A 13770-nucleotide genomic window follows, 5' to 3' on the forward strand; every position below is an offset into this window, starting at 1 on the left:
CATTTCGGGAGCTTTTTTTTTGTTGGTGGTTATAACATTTCTCTGCAGGAGAGTGTATAATCGGTCCATCAGAGATCGAGAGAGACAGAGAAGTGGGGTGCAGAAAGCTGACTTGCTGCCCAATCAGATCAATGTCCATTTTCCAGGATGTTTGTCACAATTGTGGCCTGGAACACACATCATGGGGCCAGGTGCTGCTCACATCTAGGAGCCTGACCCTTGACACAAGCACTCTGACCCTGACCAGAGCACAGTGACCCTGACCCCTTACCTAAGCTTGAGAAGGGGTTGAGTATGAATAATCTAATCAATTAAAGAGCCAGCCCTTACAGGATAGTCAACTTTTAGACAGCATTTTGAATCAGCCTGTTTGGAAAAGACTCTCAAGCGGGGTGGCTTGTACGCAGAGCCTTTGGTCTAGGAATACAGATAGTAACAGTGTACTGCAAGACCATGAGTATTTCCTTGATATAAAAATATTTCTAATGAACCAATTGGCCAGGCTGTAACATAGTTCCAGGGTGGGTGGGCCCAAAACCAGGATGCTGTCTGTCAGAGATCAGCACATGACCACAAGACCCTGAGTCCCTCTTGCTATGCACTCAGGATATTTCCTAGCCAACCTGTTCAGGGATATTAGTACAAATCTCTGGAGCAGGTGGGACTTGAACCCAAGCCTCCTGCTTCAGATTAACCAAAGAACAGAAATCACTGGAGAAACTCAGCAGGTCTGGCAGCATCTGCAGAGAGAGAAACAGAGTTAACATTTCGCTTCCAGTTCTGAAGACAAATCACTGGACTTGAAAAGTTAGCTCTGTTTTCTCTTCACAGTTGCTGCCTGACCTGCTGAGTTGTCCTCCTCATTCAGAGGTATGAGCACTACCACAGCACCATGAGAACCTTCTGCATGTGTGCAGAATTCTTCATTAACTAATGCCCTCCAGTTATTTATCCTCAAACTTAATACAGCCGTCGTACTATTGACACATTCAAGTGTCATTGGAGGACAGAACAGGTTCAAGGGGCAGAATGGCTTAATCCTGTTCCCATGTTTATTGGTAGGACTTTACAAATGTCCACTGTTAATGGGGGAGTTTGCCCCATCAGCATATGAGTCAAGAGTGTAATGCTGGAAAAGCACAGCAGGTCAGGCAGCATCTGAGGAGCTGGGGAATCGATGTTTCGGGCATAAGCCCTTCATCAGGAAAGTCGTCACTTTCTCCCATCAAGATATGACATGGCTGCAGAAGGGTAATGTCCATGAAATGGAAACTTGGGTCTCGCACTCCCCAACTGCCAATGGTGCAGCTTTAGCTCAAGTTTTGTGTTAGAACATGTTGCTTTGATAACTGGAAAACTTATGAATTGGTTCAGTAGAAATTCCTTGCAGTGATTTTGGGAAAAATAGCATTTCAACAAAAATCTGTTCGCAGCAGGACCCTGATAATTACTACTGTATGACAGTAACAATTTGTATTGAATTTTTTAATTCATTTGTGGGATGGGATGGGATGTGGTGTCACTGGCTGGGCCTGGCATTTATTACCTGTCCCTACTTGCCTATTGAGAAGATGGGGATGAGCTGTCTTCTTGAACTGCTGCAGCTCATGTGCTATGGTTTGACCCACAATGTCCTTATGGAGGGAATTCCATGATTTTGAACCAGCGACAGTGAAGGAATGGTGATATATTTCCAAGTCAGATGATGAGTGTCTTGGAGGGGAACTTGCAGGTTGTGGTATTCCTGTGTATTTGCTGCCCTTGTCCTTCTAGATGGAAGTGGTCGTGGGTTTGGAAGGTGCTGTCTGAGGATCTTTGATGAATATCTGCAGTGCATCTTGTGGATAGTACACACTGCTGCTACTGAGCGTCGGTGGTGGAGGGAGTGAATGTTGTGCCAATTAAGCGAGCTGCTTTGTCCTGGATAGTGTCAAGCTTCTTGAGTATTGTTGGAGCTGAACCCATTCAGACAAGTGTCTTTAATATAATGGGATGTGGCATTTCGCACAAACATCACAAGAAGAAGAGAAACCAGGAGAACCAAACCTTGATTGGAGGTATTTTTAAGAAGCGGCCTAAAGGAGGAAAGCGAGGCCAAGGTATGTAAAGGTTTATGGAGAGGATTCCAGAGGTTGGGGCCCAGGGGTTGAAGGCGGACTCACTAATCGTGCAAGTACAGGAGCAGTGATGTCTTGCTGCAGTTACACAGGGGGCTTGGTGAGAGCACACCTGAAGTATTGTATGTAGTTCTGGTCTCCGGAGGAAGGGTGTTCTGGTTATAGCAGGAGTAAATTGAAGATTTACAGACTGGTTCCTACTCTCTGCTGCCTTTTCCTTCCCACCTGCCATTTATGATCAGTAGTTAGTGCTTACTGATTTAAAAGAGATAGTTTGTTACTGAGTTAGTCTGGATTTATCAGTCTGACATGCCCTCTGTGTTGTTTCTGGCAGTAATCACTTGGTCACTCTTTCCAAGAATTCCATTTCCCTCAGTAAATCTGGCACTTTCCTTTCCACTGAGTTCGTCTATTTGATAATTTCCATATGAATCCAGCTAGAGAGCCTCTATTAATTAAGACACATGGAACCATTTGGACTCTAGCACTTACCTAAGGGTTGACATAGTGGTGTCTAATGATCTCAGTCTGCAGCTCCAGGCCACACACAAACCACTGTCTTGTTAAAACAAAGGTCCCTCATCCATTTTAAAATCTTTCTCCTCTCCCCTTAAAAATATGCCCCTAATCATGAATCCCTCAACCTCGGGAAAACATACCTGCCATTCACCTTATCTATATCCATCATGATTTTATAAACCTCTGAAAGGACATCCCTCATCCTCCTTCGGTCCAGTGAAAGAATCCCAACCTATTCAGCCTCTCCTTACAACTCAAACCTTCCATTCCCAGCAACATCCTGGTAAGTCTTTTCTGAACCCTCTTCAGCTTAATAATATCCTTCCTGTAAAAGGGCGACCAGAACTGGACATCAGAGTCCAGAAGAGGCCTCAGCATTGACTATCAGGAAGGAAAACCCATCTGGTTCCGTACTAAGGGAAGGAAACCCACTGTCCCCATGTGGTCCGGCCTACCCACAGTGATGTGGTTAACTCATTGCTGCCCTCTGAAGCAGCCTAGCAAAGCTGCTCAGAAGTGAATGGGCAACAAATGCTGGCCTTGCCAGGGATGCCTATACCCCATGGAAGAATAAATTGAAGAAGAATGGAGGTGGTAGGAGTGATGACCACTGTAACAGTGAAGTCTGTGTACAAGCCATGCTGTTTGCTCCATTTAAGTCTCCTCTTTTTTTTAAATTGCCCCTTTCATTCTGCGACTCTCCATGTCATGTCCTCTGTTCACACTGCTACATTTAACTGATCAAGCAGCCCCATAATGTTTAAGTTTTGGAAGTGAGCGGGTAATCTTCCCTACAGAGTCAGTCATGTCCAGTACATCTTTGCCGGTTCATCTTGCCCAGAATGAAAATAGCATTCCTCTAGGACAAAACCAGCCTGATTATGTTATCCAGAAATATGCAAATAAAATCCCATGAGCAATCTCAAACAATTTGTTTCTTATAAAATCAACTGGTTATGATTTTATCTCAATATCTTAGGCATTTGAAGAATTTGTCTTACCTCCTTTAACATCTGCTTTTGATGGTCAAAGTGCCTGTTTACACAGCTGACTATTCCATCATTATCCTTTATTATCTTGGAGCTTACCTTGGACTTGAAGCTGCTTCTATCAAGAGCAACAATATAATATTTACCTGTGAACTAGCCACCAGTTACTTAATATGCCAGGTATACTCACATTTAAACTGCTCTTTTGTCATTCCATCCTGTGATGACATTTTATATTTTTTAGCATATTTTCATGGAATGTGGGCAAGGTCAGCAATTGTTACTCATTCACAGAACCCCTACAGTGTAGAAGCAAGCCATTCAGCCCATCGAGCCCATATTCGTCTCTGATCAGCATCCCACCCAGACCCATCCCTCTTCCCTATACCCCTGCATTTCCCATGGCTAACCCACCTAGCTTGCTCACCCCTTGACACTGTGGGGCAATTTAGCATGGTCAGTCCACCTAACCTGCACATCTTTGGACTGTGGGAGGAAACTAGAACAGCCAGAAGAAACTCATGCAGACAGGGGGAGAATGTGCAAACTCCACACAGACAGTTGCCCCAATGCTGGAATTAAACCCGGGTCCCTGGTGCTGTGAGGCAGCAGTGCTAACCACTGAGCTACTGTGTTGTTCCAGATTACCTTCAACTGACTTATTCCTTTATTTTCCTAGTTTATATTAAGACAGACTTTAATGTTAACTACTTACTTTATTTCTTTATTTTTCTACTTATTCTGTGACGGTTACCTTTTTAAACTTTGGTTTTTTTTCTACTTTGTAGGATTTTTGTAGTTGGGTACTGTGTGTGGTGACATTAAAGACTTGTCACTGTACTCCTGGACTTAAATACACATGACAATAAAATCTAAATCTAACTGAGTGACTTACTGAGCACATTTGAGAGGGTAGTTAGGAATCAACCACATTTCTGTGGGTCACATGTAGACCAGAGTGGGTAAGAATTACAGATTTCCTTCTCTAAAGTACATTAGTGACCCAGATGGGTTCTTACAATAGTTAATAATAGTTCTGTGGTTGCCATCACTTTCAATTCCAAGTTTATAAATGGAATTGAAGTTTCGGTGCTGCAGTGATGGGGTTTAAACTGCTATCCCCAGCACATTCATCAAGGCACCTGGTCTTCCAGCTCAGTGACGGTGCCATGATAAAATCCCACCTTGTCATTAAGTAGTGGAATGAGCTTCTTAGCTCTGCACCTCCTCTAGTTCCACAAAGCACTGAGATTTCTGCTCCCCTTGGATTCTAGCCTCTAAAGTATCCCCTGGTTTTAATTGCTCTGTCATTGGTGGTTGTGCTTGAGTTTCCTTGCTGTGTAATCTCCACTCTGCAACTGTGCCATTGCAAAAACACCACCAGCAACTGGTATTTTGATGTCACTTGTAACAAAACAAAATGTCCCAGAGTGTTTCACAGGAGCATTACGACACAAAATATGACATCCAGCAACTGGAGGAGACAGTGGGTGAGCTGATTGAAAGCTTGCTCAGAGAGAAAGGTCTGAGGGAATGTGTCGAAGGAGTTACAGAGAGGAAGGATACTCCAGAGTTTGTGTTACTGGCAGCACACACAGTCACAAAAGATGGAGCACTCAAAGTTAGGGGCATTCCAGAGACCATAATTAAAGAGGAGAGGTTGGAGAGATTAAAGTGATGGGTGAGGGGGGATAGTAACAGGGCGAGCATCAAGTTAACCACTAGTGTAACCAGGAATTAGCGTGGGTTGGTGGGCACAGAGGAAACAGAGGAATGGGACTTGGTGCAGGTTAGGATGCAGATAGCCTTCATGGCCTGAAGTTTACAAAAAGGGTAGAACGTGCGAAACCAGCCAGGAGTTTGTTAGAATTGTTGCGGCAATAATGAACGATTCAGCAGTATGTAAATTTGTGTGAAGATGTGGTGAACCATTTTGAAGAAACTTGTATTTCTCTCCTTCCAATGAACTGGTGACTATCCTTACATCTTTTTGAGCCCCACTGCCCAGTTGCCCATACTTTGGATGCTTGCAGTGGAATGTATTTGTTTCTTAAACAAATTGTGATTGGTGCATTCTTTTTCTACTTAACTTACATAATGACAAGTAAAAGATTTGGATCAGCAAAATATGTGATGCTTATCATCTATCAGAAAAATGCTGTTATCTGGTAAACTCCCACCCCCTTCCCTGTAAGATGATTGAAAGGTTTTCTGTAAGTAACTGGTGTTTGGGAATATGTTCGTCTCTGTCTGTCCTGCCTTCACATCCAGCTCTCCTGCAATTTAATTGCAATAAAGATGAAGTTCAAACAGTGCAGCAAACTTTCATTTCACCTCAGCATCTCTGCACAAATGTTCTTGCTATTCACATTGTGGTTCATTTAGGAAGTGTTGGTTTTAATGCCCCACATTGTGGTATTAGGCAATGTCAGGGAGTGACAATGCAGTGATCTGAGCTAGGTGACTGGGGAAGTGAGGTCAGATCTGAGCAATATACCACTAATCAATCTGAACCTGAAACTAGGACTCAGTGATGATGAACACGAAGCAACGATCAATACTTGTAAGAACCCCATTGGGTTCACTGATGTTCTTCAGGGAAGGAAATCTGTTGTCCTTACCTGGGATGCCCTATATGTGACTCCAGACCCACAGCAATGGAGTTGTCATTTAGCTGTGCTGTGAAATGGTCAAGTAAACCAGGATGGAAGGGGTGTGTAGGCATATAGGAGGAAAAGACAGGAGATTAGCTGGAGATGATAGAACTGTTACAGGCATGATTGGTCAAAAGGCCTCTTTCTACATCATAATGATTCTGTGACGGGTAATTAGGGATAGTGGGGGCTCCATCCTATGATTATTCCATAGGTTTGGTTGTGACAGAAAATGCAACTGCAGCTGCCTTTCATTTCATAGTGAGGAAACAAAGTGTGTGCATGTGGGGTGTGGGCACGGTGTCTAAATGGGTCTAGACATGGGGTGTGGATGTGGCGTCTAGACGAGTTTAGACATGGGGTGTAAACATGATGTTTAGATGGCTTTAGACGAGGGGGTCAAGATGTGTCTACACGTGGGTGTGGACATGGCATCTAGATGGGTCTGCAAATGGGGTGCAGAGTTGGTATCTAGATGGGTCTAGACGTGGGATGTGGATGTGGTGTCTAGATGGGTCTAGACGTGGGGTGTGGACATGGCATTTGGACAGGTCTAGACACGAGGTGTGGATGTGGCACCTGGACGGGTCTAGACGAGTCTATACGTGGGGTGTGGACATGGCATCCAGATGGGTTTAGACTTGGGTTGTTGTGGGGAAAATCATCAGCTTTGGAGTCAGATTCGGAGTTCAATGACAGAGTTTATTGTACAAAGAAATATTGGAGCCCCAAGAAAAAAAAACAACAGCACAACGGTCAGCTGTGATTCTTCTTTCAACCCAGACCACATGTCAAGTTACTTTTATACATTTTGTAATTTTAGGTCAGTGATGGTTTGTTTATGGTAATCGTTGCAGAATCGTTAATAGTTTCGGTGCAGTCATTGTCAGTTCCAGCGCAGCCTTTGTTAATTTCAGTATGGTCGTTATCAGTTTCAGCGCAGACATAGGAGAAAGTGAGGACTGCAGATGCTGGAGACCAGAGTCGAAAAATGTGGTGCTGGAACCCCACTGGTCCTCACCTTCCGTCCCACCAACCTCCGGATACATCGCATCATCCTCCGTCATTTCCGTCACCTCCAAACCGACCCTACCACCAGGGATATATTTCCCTCCCCTCCCCTATCAGCGTTCCAGAAAGACCATTCTCTCCACGACTCCCTAATCAGGTCCACATCCCCCACCAACCCAATCTCCGCTCCCTGCACCTTCCCCTGCAACCGCAAGAAGTGCAAAACTTGCGCCCACACCTCCCCTCTCACCTCCCCCCAAAGTACCAATGGATCCTTCCGTATCTGTCGCAAATTCACCTGCACCTCCACACACATCATTTACTGCATTCGCTGCACCCGATGTTGCCTCCTCTACATTGGGGAGACAGGCCGCCTATTTGCGGAACGTTTCAGGGAACACCTCTGGGACACCTGCACCAACCAACCCAACCGCTCCGTGGCTGAACACTTTAACTCCCCCTCCCACTCCGCCAAGGATATGCAGGTCCTTGGCCTCCTCCATCGCCAGACCCTGACCACACGACACCTGGAGGAAGAGTGCCTCATCTTCCACCTAGGAACCCTCCAACCACAAGGGATGAATGTAGATTTCTCCAGCTTCCTCATTTCCCCTCCCCCCACCTTATCTCAGTCCCAACCCCGGATTCAGCACCGCCCTCTTGACCTGCAATCTTCTTCCTGATCTCTCCGCCCCCACCCCCTCTCCGGCCTATCACCCTCACCCTCACCTCCTTCCCAGCGCCCCTCCCCCAAATTCCCTCCCCCCTATCTTTTATTTCAGCCCACCTGGCACACCAGCCTCATTCCTGAAGGGCTTATGCCCGAAACGTCGATTCTCCTGCTCCTCGGATGCTGCCTAGCCTGCTGTGTTTTTCCAGCACCACATTTTTCAACTCAGCGCAGACATAGTCAGTTTCAATATCTGCTTGGAAGTCCATTGCTGTAATAATGGGCGCTAATTGCTCTTCCTGAGAAGGACGATTACTGCAGCCCTGGCTGTTATCACTCTGTATTGAGTCCATATCAAACTGTTAACATTTCTATCAAAGGTGTTGGCTAGACCCAGACACTTCAGCGGGCAGTGTACGACACTCATGTATTCTCCCCCCCCCCCAACCTGCCTTAAACTAATCAACTCAGCTTTAAGTGCATTGTGCTAGCATTCTGGTGACCCCGGGCAGTGTCTGTGTTTGTTCTGCTGTCCCTCTCCATATTGTGGTCTGGTGGCCATCTTGTGTGTCAAGTGGCCAACTGATGGCTCAGTGGCCAAAGTGTGTGTCCGTGTACCTAGTGTCACCCTGCCTCATGCCATCTTCCCCTTCAGGGTGTAGACATGACATTTAGACGGGTCTAGACATGGGTTGTAGACGTGGCGTTTAGATGGGTCGAGCCATGGCATTTAGATGTGTTAGAACATGATGGAGAATCCTTCTGCTAATTAAGCCAAACACTCAAACGCTCGCCTCACCCCATAATCTGTTGAAGTATGAGTGACAGAGAACTCAACTTTTTAAAGAAAAAACAAAGTTATTATTTAACTCTAAAAATAAACATTAAACAACAACTATGGACAACTCTAAGCCTCGTTTCTCTTAAATGTTTGTTATCTGCCTCCAACTCTGCAACAATATACTGTTCCAATAAAAGCCCATGTTAAAACTACATCAACATAATTTCAAAACCATACAGTGGCTGTCAACGGTATTTATCTTCCTCTGGCTGAAGATTTCCCTGGGTCATCTTCGGTCTTTTGCTGCAAAGATGTTTCACACGAATAAAGTACCTTTGTTAGACAGTGTTTTGCTGCTGTGTCATACTCTGTCAGTGACAGTTGGTCTCCCTGTCTAACTGTCAAAATGTCTGTTTATACCCCCAGCATTGGATCATCTCATTGGTTCGATACTGTCAAAACAATAAATTCAAAATCAGGTTTTTAGTATCCTGCAGCGTAATTTAAACTGATAGGTGCAACTTGAGTCATTGTCAAAACAGCAACCCAAAACCCAGGTATTTGTTTTACAGCCAAATGTTAGATATTTTTCATTTTCCAGTACACTCTGAGACTGCTAGTCAGTCACATGACAGGTCCCTGCACACTCTCATCGCAAAACAGCTTTCACTCGCTCTTAAAGGCACAGTGCACACCTTCAACTTCATAAAAGATGTGTCTAGACATGGGCTGTAGATGTGGAGGTTAGACGTGGGGTCTGGACATGGTGTGTATATGCGGTGTATAGACATGAGCTCTAGATGTAACATGTAGATATGGCTTTTCAACATGATGTGTAGACATTAGGCCAGATTTTTAGGTCCCCGTAGCCTACTTGCCTTTTCCTGAGTCCCTTCCATGTGCTCCTCTCCACTGACCCCTGCCAACAGGCCACACCTTGGCAGACAGTGGGTGGGGCTGACCATAGGGCTAGCTGGTTACCAGGTTGCAGTCCTGGTGATAACCTGTTGAAGGGAGGAAGGTTTGGATTGTCTGGTTGCCCTCCAGGTTCAGAAAGGTGGCAGTGAGACCACCATCTGAATGCAGCCTCCCTGAGGCAGAAGTGGGGGAGATGTCAGGGCACAGCACAGCTCTCCCTTTCTCTGTAAGAACATCAGCAACAATGTAGAGACCCCCTTGGACAATGCAGTAGTCCACACGGTGGTCTTGCAGCAAAAACCATTGTAATTGAAGTGCAGCTGAGGTGTTGATGGAGCAGTTATATTGTCACTGGCCTAGGCATTTAAAAACCTAGGCTGATGTTCTGAGGGCATGGTTTCAAATCCCACCGCAGTTAATGGAATTTGAATGTGACTCAAAATCTGGAATTGAAAGCTAGCCTTGCTGATAGTGGCCATGACAACAACCATGTTAATAGACAATAGGTGCAGGAGTAGGCCATTCTGCCCTTCGAGCCTGCACCACCATTCATTATGATCATGGCTGATCATCCTCAATCAGTATCCTCTTCCTGCCTTATGTCCATAACCCTTGATTCCACTATCCTTGAGAGCTCTATCCAACTCTTTCTTAAACAAATCCAGAGACTGGGCCTTCTGGGGCAGAGCATTCCACACACCCACGACTCTCTAGGTGAAAAAGTTTCTCCTCATCTCTGTCCTAAATGGCCTACTTATTATTTTTAAGCTGTGTCCTCTAGTTCGGGACTCACCCATCAGCGGAAACATGTTTCCTGCCTCCAGAGTGTCCAATGTTGTAGAAACCTGTCTTGTTTACTCATGTCCCTTTAGGGTGTCTCATGCTTACCTTGTCTAGCTGACACATGACTCCAGACCCACAGCAAGTAACTGCCCTCTGAAATGACTGAGGAGGTGCTGAGTTCCAACCCTGTACAAATGGGTAGCAAATGCTTTCCAGTAACACCATATAGCAATAAAAATGGATGATGGTAGGCCTGGAGCCAGGAGCTCCCGGTTGTGATCCTGGTAGGCCTGCAGCCAGGGATGCCCGGTTGTGGTCATAGTCAGCCCAGTGCCAGAGATTCCTGGTTGTGATTATGGCAGGTCCGGAGACATGGATTCCTGATTGTGGTCACAGTCAGCCTGGAGTCAGGGACTCCTGGTTCTGGTCACTGTAGGCCTGGAGCCAGGGACTCCTAGTTGTGGTCATGGTAGGCCCAGAGCCAGAAATTCCTTGTTGTGGTGACAGTATGCCCGAAGCCAGTGACTCCTGGTTATTGACAGCGGTAGCAGTGGAGGCAGGGACTCCAGGTTGTGGGGTGAATGTAGGTTTGGCACAGGAGCCTGCATCGGTGATGAATTGGGCCCATCCATGAAGAGATAGCGCCTGAAGAGTGCAGACTCCTACAGCGAGGCAGTGGAGGAGGAGTGAGGGGCAGGTGTCGACTCAAGACTCATGGCCAAGGTAGCAGAATGAAGTTGGATGTTTTTGGTTCTACTTCTTTATTCTTAAACTGTTCAAAATGCCGCTGGATTGCGGCCCATTTGAAGCTTTCCTCTGTAACTGACTATTATTAACAGTAAGATGTAAGTGACAATAAATCATCCTGTTCAATTCAAACAAAAATACTTAATTACCCAGGAGCCCGCATTTCTCCATGGCTTTCACATTGGCCAGACACTGATCAATCGAAGTCGAAAATCCCTCTTATCCTGTGGCAACATCAACTGTTGTAATCGTTTGAAGTTTGCCATTTGTGCATCTGTCCTGATGAGTGCAAGACAAAAAAATGTTTCCCTTTTCAGGAACATTCAAGAAATGAAATTGGACTTTTCTTTCTTTGTAACCTAAACATTTGCTAGTAAGAGGAACTGAAGATGATGATGTGGTTGTTTAGTTGAAGTATGTGAATTTGTTTCAACTTTCCTGTACACTGAATGTAAAATTATCAAAACCATTTGCAACTAACAGCCCTGAATATTGGAATATGTACCATCTGATCTTAGCAAACCACAGAGAGCTCCTTCGCACTTTTTTTCAGCGGGCACGTCAATGTTTATAAAACTTAATTTGAAGCAAATCTTTGAAAGATGTCTTTGAAAGGCTGCATCATTCAGATAGCCAACAAAGATTTATATTCGAGTATTAAAGGAACAGGAGGATCCTAGAAAGCAAAGCCCTAAATTACACTATAAGTAAACCAGAACATTTCAGAAGTAAGGACACAGGAAGGAGTAAAGGGAGGAATTACAGTTCAACACTGACTCTGTGCTGAAGCTGAAATTTGGAAGAAGTACAAGGGAGAGGCGCTGCTGTTCAAATGGTCTGCTCTGTGTTTCAGGGTGCACGAGGTTCTGATGGTCTGACAGGGGAGCCAGGTCCGAAAGGTATCAAGGTATGTAAACCCCGGGGGAAATCAGGAGCCTAGCTCAGAGGCAATCCCCTTACATTTCACGATTGCAAGAAGTTTCCCATTTCATCATTTAACCTTAGAGCAGAGTTAATAAGAGGTCACGTATTTGCTCAATTGGTTTTTAACACATCAACTTAAGAGTCAAGTTTTCCAAGAATTTTTTCAGTACAGCAGTTCAGAGGCTGAGATCTAGTTCGAAAGGATCTGCCACTAATATTAAGTGATTCCGTATGAAGCAAAGGGGTATTTGTTCATTGATTTTTTTTGCTATCTTAGCAACATCTGCAAAAGATGATGTACATCACTGACCAGCATTACAGTCTCAGCTTTACTCAAAGTTTTTAAAATAACTGGTAACATTTATTGAAATGAACATTTAAGTTCCACATGTAGTTGAGTGTACACTAATGGTGGTCACACTGCTAGTGAGGGTTAATCTCAATAAAGAGAATGAATATTCAGTCCAGCATTTCCTGCCTTTGGGTTTGTGCATAAATATTCCACTAAGTCCAAAGTGACTGAGCTCTTTATGTTCTTGTTGCTTCAAGTAATTATTTTAACTCTTTTTAATATTAGGGATCTGTAGGGAAACCAGGCCGGACTGGACCAGGTGGACAGAGGGTATGTGAAAGCAAAATAAAGACAACTCAGTATTATTTTTGTTTCATTATTTATTGAAAATATGTAATTTTATTTCTGGTAAGCACTTTAATGTATGAGGCACATCATTAAACATTTGCCTGTATTTACAGGGTAAAAGAGGGGAACCAGGAGAAACAGGAGCAACAGGTTTTCCAGTAAGTCATGAAGCAATCACCAGACGCCATTCTGCCCATATGTCATTGCTGGCTTTTCATGAAATGCTTTTGAATGACATGTTTTGAACCAGTAACCTGGAGCTAATCAGCAATAACAATGTAATTTAACATAATGGTAATATAATGTGATGTGTAATATGTAACAATATTACACAACTGCAATATAACATACATGAGAACAGTCACAATATAACAGCAATGTAATACAATGTATACTATAAGACTGCATGGTGGCTCAGTGGTTAGCACTGCTGCCTCACAGTGCCTGAGACCCAAGTTCAATTCCGCCCTCAGGTGACTCTGTGTGGAGTTTGCACATCCTTCCTGTGTCCGTGTGGATTTTCTCCGGGTACTCTGGTTTCATCCCACAGTCCAAAGGTGTGCAGGGTATGGTGAAGATTGGCCATGGGAAATTACCATAGTGTCCAGGGATGATGCAGGCTAGGTGGGTTAGCCATGGGAAATGCAGAGTTACAAGGGTAGGGCAAGGGTCTGGGTGGGATGCTCTCTGAAGGGTCAGTGTGGACTCGCTGAACCAAACTGCCTGCTTCCATGTTGTGGGGATTCTACATTAATATGCAGGAGCCCCTGAAACAGAGGTTGAAACCTGTCCCTTCAATCCAAGCAAAACCACTCTTAAGTTCCAAAATCATAAACTACTAGAGAAGTTCAGCAGGTCTGAAAGCATCTGTGGAGATGGAAGCATAGTTAACATTTTGAGACCAGCAACCCTTCTCCAGAACTGAAGTTTCTCCAGCAATTTCTGTTTTCGTTTTGGATTTCTAATATACTCAGTCCTTTGTTTTATTTGGCTGAATAAGCTGTTAAAAGAGCAGTT

The 13770-nt window shown here is 44.6% G+C and overlaps 1 protein-coding gene across 2 annotated transcripts in view; it reads left to right on the forward strand.

Annotated features, from left to right (window-relative positions):
• Nucleotides 1-13770, forward strand: part of LOC132825922 (collagen alpha-1(XXVII) chain-like) — a 593955-nt gene that overhangs the window by 440511 nt on the left and 139674 nt on the right. For both annotated transcript variants that reach the window (XM_060841558.1, XM_060841557.1), the window contains exons 29-31: nt 12043-12096; nt 12691-12735; nt 12867-12911. In XM_060841558.1, the coding sequence (XP_060697541.1) occupies nt 12043-12096; nt 12691-12735; nt 12867-12911 (144 nt within the window). The remainder of the gene's footprint in view (nt 1-12042; nt 12097-12690; nt 12736-12866; nt 12912-13770) is intronic.

The sequence above is a fragment of the Hemiscyllium ocellatum genome, chromosome 21 (assembly GCF_020745735.1).
Source record: "Hemiscyllium ocellatum isolate sHemOce1 chromosome 21, sHemOce1.pat.X.cur, whole genome shotgun sequence".
Lineage (NCBI taxonomy): Eukaryota > Metazoa > Chordata > Chondrichthyes > Orectolobiformes > Hemiscylliidae > Hemiscyllium > Hemiscyllium ocellatum.